General features: G+C 43.0%; 1 protein-coding gene across 1 annotated transcript in view; it reads left to right on the top strand.

Moving 5' to 3' along the window:
* Window positions 1-7492: 7492 nt before the first annotated feature.
* LOC135516599 (voltage-dependent calcium channel subunit alpha-2/delta-1-like) overlaps window positions 7493-18491 on the top strand; it is a 72213-nt gene continuing 61214 nt past the window's right edge. Inside the window, exon 1 of the mRNA XM_064940942.1 lies at window positions 7493-7944. Coding sequence (XP_064797014.1) covers window positions 7856-7944 — 89 coding nt within the window. The 5' untranslated portion in view covers window positions 7493-7855. The remainder of the gene's footprint in view (window positions 7945-18491) is intronic.

The raw sequence follows: 18491 nt of genomic DNA on the forward strand, positions 1-18491 counted from the left end.
AAACTGTTAGTGTATAGTCCAAACTGTTAGTGTATAGTCCAAACTCTTAGTGTATAGTCCAAACTGATAGTGTATAGTCCAAACTGTTAGTGTATAGTCCAAACTGTTAGTGTATAGTCCAAACTGTTAGTGTATAGCCCAAACTGTTAGTGTATAGTCCAAACTGATAGTGTGTAGCCCAGACTGATAGTGTGTAGCGCAAACTGATAGTGTGTAGTTTAAACTGATAGTGTGTAGCCCAAACTGATAGTGTGTAGTGCAAACTGTTGGGATGCTACAGATAGAAGTTGGCAGATCGGCTGTACCGAATTCAGACGAGTCCCAAGACACTTGTGGGGGTCCTAATATTTTTTAGGCCAAACCGTTCAGATGCTACAGACCATTTTGTGAGAAGACTGATTTTCAGGATGTCTCATGCTCTGACAAACACCGCTCTAGCTCTGTCACCTTTCACTGCAGATGTGGAAGTGTTACATAGGCAGATGCAGTGGATTGAGACGTCCAAAGACAAAAAACAGATGCACTATCTCTAGCTTAAACTGACAGATTTGTATGGGGATTTTTGATTATGCTAATTAGATTTCCACGGGGTGCGGACATCGACCATAAGGGGTTTTAAAAGGCAAAACTGATCCTAGATCAGCACTCCTTTCTCTGAGTCTCTGTATGAGACTGTATGAGGCTCCCGAGTGACCCGGCGGTCTAAGGCACTGCCTCTCAGTGCTAGAGGGGTCACTACAGACCCTGGTTCGATTCTGGGCAGTATCACAACAGGCCGTGATCAGGAGTCCCATAGGGCGGCGCACCCAGCATCATCCAGGTTAGGGGAGGGTTTAACCTTCATTGTCAAAGAAGGTTAAATAGAGGTTAAATTTAAAAAATCAGAAATGAATACAGCCCTGATGCACAATTTCATTGCTAACTTAAACATGAATTAATATAGCTATTGAAACATGAGTTACTATTCTGAACAGATTCTTTGTTGACATTTGTGTTTTGCACTATTTTGCAGAGGTTTCCAAATGCTGGGCCTAGTTGCATTATGGGCCTAGTTGCATTAAAGGCCCAGTTCTGTGTTTTATATATGTGTCCACACTATGAGATTGGAATAATACTGTGAAATTGTGAAAATTATGATAGTGCTCTTTTAGTGTAAGAAGTGTTTGAAGACCGCCTGAATTTCAGCCTGTTTTGGTGGGATAGAGTTATGGCCTGCCTGGTGACATCATAAATTAGTTAATAGACCAATAAGAAAGAGTTCCGAATCTCTCTGCCAATAATATCGGACCACTCCCCCGTGACAGTCCCAGCAAAATTATTGCTTGAGAAATTGCTCTTTGCTAATGAACTATTTTTGTTTCTTTTTTACAAATTTAATTGAAAACCATCACAGTAAGGGACTTAATTCTGACCCAGTATTGATTAGATATTGAGATTTTTTTTTAAAGAGACGCTGCATTGAACCTTCAAATCGCATGTTGTTTTCATTTGGGATACGGTACTGTATATGCACGAATCTGCCCAACTGTCGTCGATGTCAACGTCCCTAAAATAGCCTTAACTAATGAAAGCCACAAAACCAGTGATGAGTGAAGAGACTGTGTGTGTGCTTTATTACACTACACGTTTAATGTGATCTGAAAAAGGCCAGCGGATGATTTTGACCCAAAGGGATTCAAAAGTCATTTAAATAAAATGCAAAGACTCTTTGCCCTGCAAATATATTTTAATGAGCTGCCACATGTTTGGGAAATGAAACAGTATTAAGCATTACTTTTTTGTCGTTTGTTTATTCTTGAACTGAAGATGAGGGCTGCTGAGCTTCCACTAACCTTAAATAACCTGTAATGGAGTCGTAAGTGCTGTGAGTGCCACTCGAAACCCTGGCACACACACCTCCCTCCCACACTCAGCCGCAACACCCCCATCCTCACCATGCGCTCGTTTGGAAGAAGCTGCTCGTTGTGAGGAGACGGTGTGGCGTTGCTAGGCAATGGCTGCTAGGGTGGAATCCCAGGGCGACAGGGGGCTGGTTGTGAGAGTGGCCCCACCTGCACCCAGCAGTCGCTAATTCAGTTCGGAACAGTCCTCCCTCTTACTCTTCCACTCTCTCTCTCTCCTCTCGCTCACTCTTCCAATCTCCTCTCTCTTCACTATCCTCCCTCTATCTCTCTCTCTCTCGCCCACCAGGGACCAGTTAGACATGTGGTTGAGTTCAGCTGGCTTTCTGTTATATTAGCGACAAGGCCACAGGCCAACTGTGCATATCCACCAATATAGACATGCATTCTCAGTAGCAGGTCCTATCCAGTGCTCTCTATATATATATTGCTCTGCTCCTAGATATTTGATAGGAATACTGTTGGGATGTACATTTCACAGAGACAGTGTTTACTTTCAGATCTGACTCTTTATCAATAGCCAGATGATAGACAAACCGTTTTCTTCCAAGCTGACAGAGACAGACATGTTCAGAGACGTGTTCAGAGCTGGTAGCCTGTGTACTGGTTTATGAGTACTAGAGGTTTATTCCCTGAAGTATTTTTTGCCTTAGTAAATGGTAGGTCTTGGTGGTTCTCTAGGTTTCATGTTATCAGCTGACACTGATAGCAGGAATTCTAATATCAAACAATTATTATATAATCAGTCTCATATCATCATTCAAATATATTGAAGACATGCATATCCATCAGCTGTACCTTTGCCAAATGTGATGTCTTTGGTAATTCAGCTGGCTGCTGTTGAGTTTAGGCTTTAGTAATAACACATAATCCTCATTTAATCCAGTGTAATCCTGTTAAGGGGGGGGCTTCTGTTTGGCTTTCTGTGTAAAACGGACTAAACACATGAAGAATGAGCTGTGTGTGTGTGCTTGTGTGAGACACTCATTTCCAGTAATTCCTTCTTGACAACTGTAAATGATGTGATACAGTGAAATGCTCTGATGTAATTGGTTAATGACTATAATGAGGATTTATTTGGGCAGGCATGCATGCCCTCATGTGTCTACCCTTCAACTACAGTACCTTCAGAAAGTCTTCAGACCCCTTGACATTTTCCACATTTTGTTATGTTACAGCCTTATTCTAAAATTGATTAACTTGTTTTTTTCCCTCATCAATCTACACACTACCCCATAATGACAAAGCAACAATTTTGACATTTAATTAAGTATTCAGACCCTTTACACAGTACTTGTTGAAACACCTATGGCAACGATTACAGCATCGAGTCTTCTTGGGTATGATGCTACAAGCTTGGAACACCTGTATTTGGAGAGTTTCTCCCATTCTTCTCTGTAGATCCTCTCAAGCTCTGTCAGGTTGGATGGAGAGCGTTGCAGCATAGCTATTTTTAGGTCTCTCCAGAGATGTTTGATCGGGTTCAATTCCAGGCTCTGGCTGGGCCACTCAAGGACATTCAGAGACTTGTCCTGAAACCACTCCTGCATTGTCTTGGCTTTGTGCTTAGGGTTTTGTCCTGTTGGAAGGTGAACCTTTGCCCCAGTCTGAGGTCCTGAGTGCTCTGGAGCAGGTTTTCATCAAAGATCTCTCTGTACTTTGCTCCGTTCACCTTTGACTTGATACTGACTAGTCTCCCAGTCCCTGCTGCTGAAAAACATCCCCACAGCATGATGTTGCCACCACCATGCTTCACCGTAGGGATGGTGGCAGGTTTCCTCCAGACATGACACTTGGCATTCAGGCCAAAGAGTTCAATCTTGGTTTCATCAGACCAGAGAATCTCAGTTTGGCCGATTGCTCAGTTTGGCCAGATAGCCAGCTCTAGGATGACTCTTGCTGATTCCAAACTTCTTCCATTTAAGAATGATGGAGGCACTGTGTTCTTGGAGACCTTCAAAGCTGCATACATTTTTAGTACCCTTCCCCAGATCTGTGCATCGCCACAATCCTGTCTCGGAGCTCTATGGACAATTCCTTCTACCTCATGGCTTGGTTTCACTGTCTACTGTGGGACCTTATATAGACAGGTGTGTGCCTTTCCAAATCATGTCCAATCAATTGAATTTACCACAGGTGGACTCCAATCAATTTGTAGAAACATCTCAAGGATGATCAATGGAAACAGGATGCACCTGAGCTCAATTTTGATAGAAAAGGGTCTGAATACTTATGTAAATAAGGTATTTATGTTTTCAATACATTTGCAAACATTTAAAATAAAATAAAACAGTTTTCTCTTTGTCATTATGGGGTATTGTGTGTAGATTCCTGAGGAGATTGTTTGATTTAATTAATTTTAGAATAAGGCTGTAACGGAACAAAATGTGGAAAAAGTCAAGGGGTCTGAATACCTTCCAAAGGCACTGTATGTCCAGTACAGTCTGGTGGTGGTGCATGGTAAATACTCTCATGTAACCAGGACCCTGGGAAGAGGTCCCTTTACACAACTATTTAATATGGCTGCTGGTGGAACCTGATATTTGCAGAGCTGAGGAGCACGCCACTTATTTGCACAGTAAATATATCTCTGATTGGTATAATAGGGGCAGGTGAACGCCCGGATCGCTCCACTCTCCCCGCCACAGCCCTGTATGGCAAACACTGCACATCTAGGCCTACAGATGGCACAGGAATGATAGCTATGATGGGTAATAATCATGATGTGCCTTGAACTATGAGCTATTCATAGATTAACCAGCCATCTGGGTTTATATCACTCACGCAGTCTCTTAAACTCTAGTCATAAACCTTCCTAATATTAAGTTGCAACCCTTTTGCCCTCAGAACAGCCTTAATTCATCAGGGCATGGATGCTACAAGGTGTTCAAAAGCGTTCCACAGGGATGCTGGCCCATGTTGACTCCAAATGAGAAAACAGCTCACGTTAACCATTTTACTCGACCTAGCAGAGCTGGTTATGCTGTTTTTATGTTATCCAGAGCATTGGTGACTGCAACTGTGCTGCTAGCAACAATTGAGTTACGTTATTTTGCCAACGTTTACTGACACCAGAAATATTCAAAGGGTGTTGAGTGTTTGTACATTTGTCAGGTATTTGTGAGTTACTCTGAATTTGGAGTAGATAGCCAGAGTGAATTTACCTCCTATGTCTACCGACAGTTGTTGCAGTGACATCATGAACATTCTTTTGAAATGGTTACTTGCAAAAGACAGTGGAGTCTTTTGATTAGACATGTAGCTAGCAGGCTAGCTAAACAATGAACCAAAATCCCAACTCATAATGTTACTACCCTGCATGAATCTGCAGGTAGCTAACCAACCAGGTTCAATATTAGCAAGCTAACATTAGGCTATAACTAACAATGCAAATGTCTCTGAGATACAAGTAATATTACTACACAGATCATACATGTAACGTTAGCTAGCGAGCCAGCCAGCTAACGTTAGCTAGCTAGCTAACAGTACACGTTAACTTGAAATGAAAATGACTTTCTGACAAAATTACAAATGTGTAATATCTGAAAATGTAGCTAGCTAGACTATCTTACCCGTATACATGGGTAACGGTTCTCCCGCTCTGTCATGGATGCCATGGTTGCCCTTAGTTTGAAGATGTAATCCGGAGACAAGTGTTTTATACAACAGCCTTCTGTGTGTTCCCTTTCGACTCTCTCTGCATATTTGCAATCAAACACCAGAATATTCTCCATCTCATCAGCTATCATACTCTAATTCCAGTGATTTCAAATCTTGGTCCTCCACAAAGTGGACAGCAACACTTATGCAGTTCACAACATGATATCTTTCAAAATAGCTGTGGTAGAAAGGATTACCTACACATACTGACCAGCTCATGCTATAGACAGAAGCATGCTACATGGCAGACCAATCCGAACGCATCTCTCGGCATGTCCATCCCACTCATTATCTCATCCAATCATGGTTAGCGGGAGGGTTGCTGACTTTTTCCGTGGCTAAACCAACTAGGCTCATAATTTAACAATTGTATTTACAGATGGCATACAAGTTTTTTTATTAAGGCACATGAAAGTTCACATGTTCCAGAGGGTATTTCTGCAAAAGAACGCATTTTGATAAAAAATTGTTTACGTTCAAATGGCTCTCCTGTGAAGTAGTGACTCGTAAAATACCCCTAGGTTCCTGAAACGAGTCACAAATAACGATTGACATATTTTCATTAAAAACATTATTTTGATTAATTTGTTCATACTATTGCATCTTTCCACAAGATATAGTCCCAACACAAATCTAGGGTTGCTACCCAAGCCGGCTGGTCATTTGTTCTATCGGTTTGGTTGCAAGAGACGTGACCCAGTCATTCAGTCTACTTGTTCTGTATCTATAGACGCGACCCAGTCGTTCGTTCTAAATGTTCCATTGTCATACTGGCTGTCAATGTTCTTATCGTTTGCTTGCCAGCTAGACAACTACGGCTAACTTACAGTCACGTCAAAAGGTACAGCCAGAATACCAGCAAAGTAGCTGCATTTTCATTTGTTTGAGCAGTTTCTAGAGACTTTTATTTTGATACATCCATAACAATGAGCTAATGAGGTGCGATTTCACCTGGCAAAGGAAATGTGCTCACTTGTCAGGATATTGTTGTTCAGAAGAGCTAGCCAACAACACAGCTAACACAATCACTTCAAACTGAAGCTGGAAAGACTGCATTTATTTGTATATATCCAAAAAATTATGCCAGCTGATTCATGATTTCAACTGGCTGAGAAACGCCTGTCTGTCTCGTCCCAACTCCCGACATGTTCATTACATGTTCATGACCAGTTTTAGATTGAATTTGAATATTGAAACAATGTTGCAAATGTCGGAGAGACAGACAGTAAGGATTAAACAAATCTCCGCTGTTGAAAACGAAATGTTAGTCAAAAACAAATGTGAGATGCTTTTTTTTATAGTGGAGATCAAGTTGATAAATTGCTTGGCTGGGCTGATGAGACAGTGGATTGCGTAGTCAGATGGAACATAGTAAATAGTCATTTTAAAGTCATAGATTTAGCCGATGGTAACTTGTGGAATAGACACCAGCTGGAATGCGGTTTTAACCAATCAGCATTAGACCCACCCGTTGTATAAAATGTATTAATGATAGATAGATGCAAATATAAGAGTGGTTATATATCCCCAGCCCAATTATTCAGTTTTGCAAGCAAATGGGCAGGGGTCAGACTGTTAAAATGATCTAGTACCTTTAAAAAAATAAATGCTATTTTATGTAAGCCATGCAGTCACAATTTTAGAACAGTTTCCTTACAATTTTAGAACACACTTTCCTTTGTCCCGATAGCAATATCATCAATATCATACATATGTGATATCATGTATATTTAAAAAAAAAAGGGAAGCAGGTTTTTGTCTGCCAGTGAGTTTGAGTCTGACTGGCTGGTGTTGTGTGCTCGCAAGGCGGTGGCCGTTCGTTGCCCAGCCCCAGTGAGGAGTGAGTGCCTTGTATGGAGAGCAACGCGTGATGATGATCGTTCTCAGGCAAGGGGTGGGGGTAAAGTGGAGTGGGGGGCTCGGAAACCGATCCGCTCGGGAGGGCTCTCTCACACACATTTCCTACACACACTGTTCCGTGAAGACGAGCGGGGGAGATATGAGAACGGGGCGTCCTCCCTCTCCACTCTTCTAAAAACACACTGGCCGCTTCTTGTAAGATTACCGCCGGAGATCTGACACACACTCTTTCAAAAAGACATACAAACACAAACTCATCAGGGGGAGACGAACCAGCTGAGATTTGTTTTCAAACTGTCCCCCGATGGCTGCGTGACAGGTCCACTGAACGCGCAAGAAGACGCACACGGTTCCAGGATTTGGACTGCTTCACGCATTTCTTTCCCTGTCTTGAGTCGTTTTTTATTATCGTGTGTTGGGAACTTCGTTCAATCATGGATACCTACAGCTCCTTCACCGCTCTACTTTTACTTCTGGCTTCGTTAAATAGTGTGTCAACCGTGCAGTTCCCGTCGCCACTTCTGTAAGTAGCCTTACCAGACAGCCTGTTCTGTGATGACGGTCTGTCCTCCGATGACAGCCTGTTTGCTTTCCCAATACTAAACCTAAAGCAAAATACAATAAATTCATAAAATAAATGTATGGCTATTGTGATGTAGGATAGTTTTTATTTATATTATTATAATATAATAAGTATATCATTATAATAAGCCTATTTGACTATGTTATGTTTACAAATAGCCCAATAATAGCCTACAACATTTTTGGAAAAACTTGGCATTGCAAACGGTTACCCATCGGGTTATGAAAACAAAGTCAATGGAAATGCATAACGTCTTCGAAAACTGTGACAATGTTTGAATTGTGCTTCTGGATCTTGCTGAATTTAGCCTGTAGTTAATAGCCGACTTTGTCTGATTAAACACACTTTACACTGATTTAGTGGCGGATCAATCAGTCATAATAAATAGGCTATTGTCATTACATAGGCTACCCCGGGTGATTCTATGGGGGGGCAGGAACCAGTCCTAAGTGGTCATGGGAAATCAGCAAGTCACATCACAAATAGCTTTGAAAATGTCTTTAAACTATGATGCATTGTATTGAATCACTGTTTCAACTGTTAATTTGTATCTGCCCTAATTTATTAAAGAAATACATTTGAAGTGATCCATATTCAAGTTAGATACTCATAGATGTTCAGTGGTAACTCCTACCTCCAATACATATTTTTCCCCTTCAAGGAATTTTTTGAAAGTGGAATTTACTGATTTACACAATTTAAAAGCTCTAAAATTATATTTGAAGAACAACAAAAACAGTCAAAAATTACTTAAGCCATTATCAACTTGGCTGTTGTAGCTTCATTCACCTCAGGTGATAAGGGAAGTGCATAACATTCTAGAACAAATACATGCCATAGCCTACAGAAATGTGCTACTACACGCTAGCAACTACACACTCAGCACTAGCTAGCTCAGCACCTGTCAAGTCAAACAGGAGTTACCTAGCCACCTAGCCATCCAGCCTGGTCCAGACGTAACATAGAACATGTAAATCCGCAACACTCAAATTAGTATATGTTACATTTGGTATGGTTACATATGACAGAAGGTTAATTGTCGCAAAAATATAACGCTAACGCCTAGCAATCCAAAGGTTGTGTTCGAATCTCATCATAGACAATTTTAGCAAATTTGCAACTGCTACTACTTTGCAACTACTTAGCATGTTAGCCAACCCTTCCCCTAACTCTTTAACCTAACTCCTAACCTTTAACCCTAACAACTAACCCATAGCCTGCTAGCTAACGTTAGCCTTAGCCACCTAGCCATGTTAGCAACAATGCATTTGAATTAATAAAATATCATACTTTTTGCAAATTTGTTGTGTTTTGTACGAATTGCAATATGAAATGCTCTGAGATCATGTTGAGCCATCTTCCATAGTCCTAAAGCCTGTCAACCAATCAGCCAGCCTTCCCGCCAACTCTGAGCTGTCCGCATGGTCCTCAAGCCAGCTCTGTAATACCGCGAAACAGGCAAAAGAAATGCACCCTCTTTTCTTTCCTATCGGAGCCAGATTGACAGATGGGGGGAGGCACTAAGTGTGGACAATCATATTTCAGCACCCTTCTGGCAACGCCCCTGACATATCTTCAGGTAAATCAGGTCCAACTCAATGAATTGGACGACTTGAATCTTTCATCTCAGTGCAGTGACAAGGCAAATCAATGAATGACCAAATATTCTCAGCCCACTGTAGAATGCATGTATGGCTCTACACACGCAATTCCATTTACACTGAAAAAGCAGTAAGCCAACCCTTTCTAAGGCCCCATTGTCGGCATCATATTGTCAACGGCGACATGCCATGCAGGGGCATTGTGATTACTTTAGGAAGGATAGGCTTCTTTATTTCTATCCAATATGAGTTAGGTAGTACATCCCTACCCACCTGAATACCTTGCATGTAATGGTGGAACAGTAACTACTAAAAAAGTCAAAAGGTAGTTCTATATGCAATTTTCATAAATATAATTAGATCCCTGGCAAATGAACTGATCAAATGTCTAGCTGCCATGCTCAGAACAGAATACATGCCCATTCACTTTTACATGTCTAGCAGGTGCAGTGGTTCAGTAAACCAACCTGTCTATGTGTTTATTAATGCCCACACTGCTATTCTCACTAGCTTCAAATGCAGCTAGTGATCAAATGACACCCCACTCAGCTCAGGGGCGATCTGGTTCTGCCTAACTTTAGGGATCTGTTTAGGAGGGTGCAACATTACAGAACGTTCAGATAGGAATGTATTGTGTAGATTAGATTATCTATGTTTGTCTATCAGGTAGGTATAGGTTTGGAATCCTGTTGGTTCTATGTGTTACATTTCTATCTGCAACATTATGAAAGTTTCACCTCATCACCTCACCCCAGGTCTCATGGATGGAGGGCACAGGTGGCCAGTGGTACATTAATTGGGGAGGATGGGCTCATAGCAATGGCATTCATTTAATAGCAGTAATCGCGTTCCATTCACTCCATTCCATCCATTATAATGAGCCGTCCTCCCCTCAGCAGCATCCTGTGAGGGAGGGTGACATCACTGCCTGAACTATGTTCTGTTCTCTTGGTCTGTTCCCCTGGAGATCAATTGATCCTTTTGGCTCTCATACTAATGGCACCGACCAGAGGATGATGTCATACTGGCAGAGTAGTCTCTGCCATAGGCATTGAGGATTTATAGACACTGAGTGTTATAGAGAGAGATTTTATAGACACTGAGTGGTTGATGGTAGTCATGGAGTTTTAAAGACTAAAAATGTTGATTGACTGACACATTATTCCCTATGAAAAAGGACTTTTAAACTGGCAATGATTGAGAAATCCAAAATTCTTTCGAATGCCTTTTGGGCTGGCCAAATGACGAGTTTCTGACGTGCACCAGCATCTAGTATTCAATTGGTTCCTTAGACGTTGAGGAAGGAGTGTGAATGACGGGATTTAAACCTGGTCTTCTACCCACCACAGGACTTTATTAACCTTGGCATAAACAGACTGGCAACCCGGTTAGCTATAATACTTGACTACAGTGGTGGTCAGTGCCGTTTAACGTGAGGGAGGACAATACATTTTTTCATAAGCATGGCCTTATTTCTATTACAGCATGTTGGATGACTGTCATTCATATTCCATTCACCCAGTTCAATGTAACATTGGTAGGTTTAGGCTACTACATGATACTCAAATCTTCCCTGTACCCATCATGAGGCTGCTGCAACCTAGCCTATGAATGAAAGTTTACAATGTAGGTGCACACAGGTCGAGAGAAAATGTTGAGATGACAGTGACACATTCAATACCGCCTTGTACACTCTTGCCTGCATCTAGGTGATCTAGGGTGTAATCATTAGTCCTACAGTTCCAAATGAGAGTTTCTATTGGACAAATTCAGGTATGTTATCCCGGTTTCATTTGCTTCCATTTAAGAAATATTTTACAGCAGAATCGGTGGAATGAATACACCCCTAAAGTCCTAGTCAACATAACTAATATAACTAATGTGTTAGTAAACCCGCTACAATTATGCAGTAACGTTAGTGTATTGTCAGTAAACAGTTCCACCAGCGGGCCCCGGTGGCAATACATTAATAAAACCAAACGCTTACCTTGACTTGGAAGAGTTCCAGTGTTGTGTTGGATAGTCATAGCCAGCTAGCTAACATAGCATCCCTCTGTTTGAGCGGGTGTTTGAGTAACTAAACTAACTGGCTGCAATTGCTAGCGAAGTAAGTGAAACTGAAAGTGAATAAAATGACAATCTCTCTCTCTCTCTTTCTCTCTCTCTCTCTCTGTTGCTTCTCCTTCATTTTTGAAGAAGTTAATTTTGTTGAAAACTCTTCAACTATTGTCTTTCGCTCGCTTTGAGTCAGCTACTCATCACATTGTATGCACTGCAGTGCTAGCTAGCTGTAGCTTGTGCTTTCAGCACTTAGATTCATTATTTGATCCTTTGATTGGGTGGACAAGATGTCAGTTCATGCTGCATAAGTTCTGACAGGTTGAAGGACGTCCTCCAGATGTTGTCTTAACTACTGTGTAAGTCTATTGAAGGGGGTGAGAACCATGAGCCTCCTGGGTTTTGTATTGAAGTCAGTGTGCCAAGAGAAGGATGGAAGCTAGCTGTCCTCCGGTTACACCATTGTGCTACCCTACAGAGGGATGTTGAGGCTACTGTAGACCTTCATTGCAAAACAGTGAGTTTTAATAAATTATTTGATGACTTGTGAATATATTTAGTATAGTTTTATCCAAAAAAGATACATTTTTCGATGTTTTACAATTGTTTTTTAACAAAATTCACTGAGGAAGATGGCCCTCCCTTCCTCCTCTGAGGAGCTTCCACTGCTTGACTACCATATAAAGTTGACTGGGTTTCTCTTTTTCTCACTATTGCCGTGATCAGAGCTGCAGCAGTTGGCCGTCCTCGGGTTGGCAGTGTCACCATACTGCTCATTTTACTACTTTGACAGTGATTTTGAGTGACTATTACAGAGGAGGTGTTGAATAAAAGAATGAACACACACACACACACACACACATGCACACACACACACACAGGCTGTTGAGAGGAGCTCTGGAAATTGTCTGAAGTACTCCTATAGTTGTAAGACAGGGGTAAGACACAATTAACATCTTGGCTTTAGAGATTGTTCTTCTGTCTCATTCTTTATCTCTCTCTATCTCTCCCTCTTTCTGCCTGCCTGTCTCTCTCTCCCCCTGCCCCCTCTCTCTCTCTCTCTCTCTCTCTTTCTGCCTGCCTGTCTGCCTCTCTCTCTCTTTCTCCCTACCTCCCTACCTCTCTCTCCCTCTCTCTCTCACTCACTCTTTCTCCCTGCCCCTCTCTCTCTTTTCCCCTTGCCTCTCTCTCTCTCTCTCATTCTGCCTACCTCTATCTCTCTTTTTTCATGCCTCTCTCTTTCTGCCTGCCTGCCTCTCTCTCCTTCTGCCTCTCTCTCTCTCCCTGCCTGTCTCTTTCTACAGTCCCTGCCTCTCTATATCTCTCTCTCTCCCCTCTCTCTTTCTCCCTGCCGCTCTCTCTCTCTTTCTCCCTACGTCTCTCTCTCTTTTCCCTTTCTTGCTCTCTTGCTCTTTTTCCCCGCCTCTCTTTCCCCTTGCCCTGTATCTTTATTTCTCTCTGCCTCTCTATCTTCCTGCCTCTCTCTCTCCCTGTCTCTCTCTGCCGCTCTCTCTCTCTTTCTCCTTGCCTCTATCTCTCTTCCTGCTGTTCTCTTTTTCTCAATGCCTCTCTCCCTCTCTCTTTCTCCCTACGTCTCTCTCTTTTTCCCATTCTCACTCTCTCACTCTTTCCCCTTGCCTTCCTCTCTCTCTCGCTCTTTCTCCCCGCCTCTCTTTCCACTTGCCTTCCTCTCTCTCTTGCTTTCTCCCTGCTTCTCGCTCTCTTTCTCTTGCTTTCTCTTATTGTTTCTCTCTTACTCTTCCTCTCAATCTCTTTTCATATTGCTCCCATCTCTCACCCCCTCCCTCTCCATCTTTCTATCCCTCTCTCTGTCACAGTGTGTGACTGCATCTCTGTGCACCAGCGCTAACCTCACATGCCAGTGTCTGGCTGCCTCAGATTTTCTGCAGCCACCCTTCTCTCTCTCTCTCTCTCTCTCTCTCTCTCTCTCTCTCTCTCTCTCTCTCTCCTTGAGATGGAACATGTCTCCTAGGCTGCTCTGTGGCTTCGAGGCAGATGATTAACATCATCGAATCTAAAATGCAATGTCTGATGTCACAGATTGTGCCCCCAGAGAGGCCCAGTGCCAGCCAGTCAATCAGTCAGCCAGTCATCCAGCCAGTCAGACATCCAGTCAGTTATTCAGTCAGCCAGTCGGCCAGACAGTCAGTCATCCAGTCAGCTAGTCAGTCAGCCAGCTAGTCAGTCAGTCAGTCAGTTAGTCAGTCATCCAGTCAGTCAGTCAGTCATCCTGTCAGTCAGTCAGTCAGTCAGTCATCCTGTCAGTCAGCTAGTCAGTCAGTCATTCAGTCAGTCAGCGAGTAAGCAAGTCATCCAGTCAGTCAGCTAGTCAGTCATCTAGTCAGTCCATCCAGTCAGTCAGTCATCCAGTCAGTCAGTCATCCAGTCAGTTAGTCAGTCAGCTAGTCAGTCAGTCAGTCATCTAGTCAGTCATCCAGTCAGTCAGTCAGCTAGTCAGTCAGTCAGTCATCCTGTCAGTCAGCTAGTCAGTCAGTCATGCTGTCAGTCAGCGAGTCAGTCATTCAGTCAGTCAGTGAGTAAGCAAGTCATCCAGTCAGTCAGCTAGTCAGTCAGTCAGTCAGTTAGTCAGTCAGCTCAGTCAGTCAGTCAGTCATCTAGTCAGTCATCTAGTCAGTCATCCAGTCAGTCAGTCAGTTAGTCAGTCAGCTAGTCAGTCAGTAAGTCAGTCAGTCAGTCAGTCATCCATTCAGTCATCCAGTTAGTCATCCTGTCAGTCAGTCGATCAGTCAGCCATCTAGTCAGTTAGTCAGTCAGTCAGTCAGTCATCCAGTCAGTCAGTCATCTAGTCAGTCATCTAGTCAGTCATCCAGTCAGTTAGTCAGTCAGTCATTCATCCAGTCAATCAGTCAGTCATCCATTCAGTCAGTCATCTAGTCAGTCAGTCAGTAATCCAGTCAGTCAGCAAGTCAGTAATTCAGCTAGTCATCCAGTCAGTCAGTCATCCTGTCAGTCAGTCATTCAGCTAGTCAGTCAGTCATTCAGGCAACTAGTTAGTTAGTCAGTCATCCAGTCAGTTATTTAACCAGTCAGTCAGCTAGTCAGTCAGTCATCCAGTCAGTTAGTCAGGCAGCCAGTCAGTTAGTCATCCAGTCAGTCAGCAGGTTAGTTCGTTAGCTAGTCAGTCAGCTAGTCTGTCAGTTAGCTAGTCAGTTAGTCAGCCAGTTAGTCAGTCAGCTAGTCAGTCAGTCAGTCAGTCATCCAGTCAGCTAGTCAGTCAGCCAGCTAGTCAGTCAGTCAGCCAGCTAGTCAGTTAGTTAGTCAGTCAGTCAGTCAGTTAGTCAGTCAGTCATCCAGTCAGTCAGTCAGTCAGTCATCCTGTCAGTCAGCTAGTCAGCCAGTCATGCTGTCAGTCAGCTAGTCAGTCAGTCATTCAGTCAGTCAGCGAGTAAGCAAGTCATCCAGTCAGTCAGCTAGTCAGTCATCCAGTCAGTCAGTCATCCAGTCAGTTAGTCAGTCAGCTAGTCAGTCATTCAGTCAGTCAGCGAGTAAGCAAGTCATCCAGTCAGTCAGCTAGTCAGTCAGTCATCTAGTCAGTCATCCAGTCACTCAGTTAGTCAGTCAGCTAGTCAGTCAGTCAGTCAGTCAGTCAGTCAGTCATCTAGTCAGTCATCTAGTCAGTCATCCAGTCAGTCAGTCAGTTAGTCAGTTAGTCAGTCAGCTAGTCAGTCAGTAAGTCAGCTAGTCAGTCAGTCAGTCATCCATTCAGTCATCCAGTCAGTCAGTTAGTCATCCTGTCAGTCAGCTAGTCAGTCAGTCGATCAGTCAGCCATCTAGTCAGGCAGTCATCCAGTCAGTCAGCAAGTCAGTAATTCAGCTAGTCATCCAGTCAGTCAGTCATCCTGTCAGTCAGTCATTCAGCTAGTCAGTCAGTCATTCAGGCAACTAGTTAGTTAGTCAGTCATCCAGTCAGTTATTTAACCAGTCAGTCAGCTAGTCAGTCAGTCATCCAGTCAGTTAGTCAGGCAGCCAGTCAGTTAGTCAGTCAGCCAGTCAGTCAGTCAATCAGTCAGTCATCCAGTCAGTCAGCAGGTCAGTCCGTTAGCTAGTCAGTCAGCTAGTCTGTCAGTCAGCTAGTCAGTTAGTCAGCCAGTTAGTCAGTCAGCTAGTCAGTCAGATAGCTAGTCAGTCAGTCAGTCAGTCAGTCATCCTGTCAGTCAGTTAGTCAGTCAGTCATCCAGTCATCCTGTCAGTCAGCTAGTCAGTCAGCTAGTCAGTCAGTCATCTAGTCAGTCAGCTAGTCAGTCGTCCAGTCTGTCAGTCATCCTGTCAGTCAGTTAGTCAGTTAGCCAATTTGTCAGTCAGCTAGTCAGTAATTCAGCTAGTCATCCAGTCAGTCAGTCAGTCAGTCAGTCAGTCAGTCAGTCAGTTAATCAGTCAGTCATCCAGTCAGTCAGTTAGTCAGGCAGCCAGTCAGTCAGTCAATCAGTCAGTCATCCAGTCAGTCAGCTAGTCAGTCAGTTAGCTAGTCAGTCAGCTAGTCTGTCAGTCAGCTAGTCTGTCAGTCAGCTAGTCAGTCAGTCAGTCAGTCAGTCAGTCAGTCAGTCAGTCAGTCAGTCAGTCAGTCAGTCAGCCTTTTAGTCATTCAGTCAATCAGTCAGTCATCCAGTCAGTCAGTCATCCTGTCAGTCAGCTAGTCAGTCAGCTAGTCAGTCATTCATCCTGTCAGTCAGCTAGTCAGTCAGTCAGCGAGTGATCCAGTCAGTCAGCTAGTCAGTCAGCTAGTCAGTCAGCTAGTCAGTCATCTAGTCAGTCATCTAGTCAGTCAGCTAGTCAGTCATCTAATCAGTCATCCAGTCAGTCAGTCATCCAGTCAGTCAGTTAGTCAGTAAGTTAGTCATCCTGTCAGTCAGCTAGTCAGTCAGTCGATCAGTCAGTCAGCTTGTCAGTCAGTCGATCAGTCAGTCATCTAGTCAGTCAGTCATCCAGTCAGTCAGTCATCAAGTCAGTCAGTAGTCATCCAGTCAGTCAGTCATCCTGTCAGTCAGTCAGTCAGCTAGTCAGTCATTCAGTCAGTCAGTTAGTCAATCATCCAGTCAGTCAGGTAATCAGTCAGTCAGCTAGCCAGTCAGTCAGCTAGTCAGTTAGTCAGTCATCCAGTCAACTAGTTAGTCAGTCAGTCAATCAATCAGTCATCCCGTCAGTTAGTCAGTTAGTTATGCAGTTAGTTAGTCAGTCAGTCAGACAGTTAGTCATCCAGTCAGTTAGTCAGTCAGTCATTCAGTTAGTCAGTCAGCTAGTCATTCAGTCAGCTAGTTAGTCAAGTTAGTCACCCAGTCATCGAGTTAGTCATCCAGTCAGTTAGTTAGTCATCCAGTTAGTCATCCAGTCAGTTAGTTAGTCATCTAGTCAGTCAGTCAGTCATCCAGTTAGTCATCCAGTCAGTCAGTTAGTCATCCTGTCAGTCAGCTAGTCAGTCAGTCGATCAGTCAGTCAGTCATCTAGTCAGTCAGTCAGTAATCCAGTCAGTCAGCAAGTCAGTAATTCAGATAGTCATCCAGTTAGTCAGTCAGTTAGTCATCCAGTTAGTTAGTCAGTCAGTCATTCAGTTAGTCATCTAGTTAGTCAGTCATTCAGTTAGTCAGTCAGCTAGTCATCCAGTCAGTTAGTCATCCAGTTAGTCATCCAGTCAGTTAGTCAGTCAGTCATTCAGTTAGTCATCTAGTCAGTCAGTCATTCAGTTAGTCATCCAGTCAGTCAGTCAGTTTGTCATCCAGTTAGTTAGTCAGTCAGTCATTCAGTTAGTCATCTAGTCAGTCAGTCATTCAGTTAGTCATCCAGTCAGTCAGTCAGTTTGTCATCCAGTCAGTTAGTCAGTCAGTCATTCAGTTAGTCATCCAGTCAGTCAGTCATTCAGTTAGTCAGTCAGCTAGTCATCCAGTCAGTTAGTCAGTCAGTCAGTTAGTCATCCAGTCAGTCATTCAGTTAGTCATCCAGTCAGTCAGTCAGTTAGTCATCCAGTCAGTTAGTCACAGTCAGTCAGTCAGTTAGTCATCCAGTCAGTTAGTCAGTCAGTCATTTAGTTAGTAAACCAGTCAGTTAGTCAGTCAGTCAGTCAGTCAGTTAGTAAACATCATTATGTAGTTATTAATCAATACATATGTTTAAATGCATGTATAAGGCCTTTGAGTGACTTGATTACAAGATTACGAAATGTATTTTCTACAAAATACATGATTAGAAAATATATTTGCTACAAAATACACAAATGAATGATGAATTAATTATTTACAAACCGGTTGTTCATGGGTAATGAGCTATTAAATAATGCTTTATAAGCATTTTATTGACCCCCGTTTAAATAAAGCTTCACCCTATCTATATATAAATTGTATTTTGGCCTGATGGGTGCATGTCATGTTATCTGGTTACAGTAAAGCCTGTGATTGCATTCGTCTTGCTTTTGACTCAGGCTCTGCCCTCTCTCGCTCCCTTCCCTCTCCCACTCTCCCTTCATCTCTCTCCCTCCATCTCTCTCCCTCTCCCCCTCCTCCCTTCTCTCCTCTCCTCCGTGTCCCACTCTCTCTCCCTTTCTCTCTCCTCTCCTCTCCTCCATTTCCATGGTTCCCATCACCCTCCTCGCAGGGTTTCTCTCTCTCAGTTTTAAAGCATAATTAGATTTCATGCTCAACCAGCTAAATAGATATGCCTTTTCGTGTTCCCAACCCTGTCTCCACTGATCTGCTGGCATAATGTGAATGCCGCTCCACCCACACTCTCTGCTCTCACCGAGGCAATGGTTAATAAAGAGTTAAAGAAGCTGTCTGTGTCCGTGCATAGGGACTAGAA

The sequence above is a fragment of the Oncorhynchus masou genome, chromosome 27 (assembly GCF_036934945.1).
Source record: "Oncorhynchus masou masou isolate Uvic2021 chromosome 27, UVic_Omas_1.1, whole genome shotgun sequence".
Classification (NCBI taxonomy): Eukaryota; Metazoa; Chordata; class Actinopteri; order Salmoniformes; family Salmonidae; genus Oncorhynchus; species Oncorhynchus masou.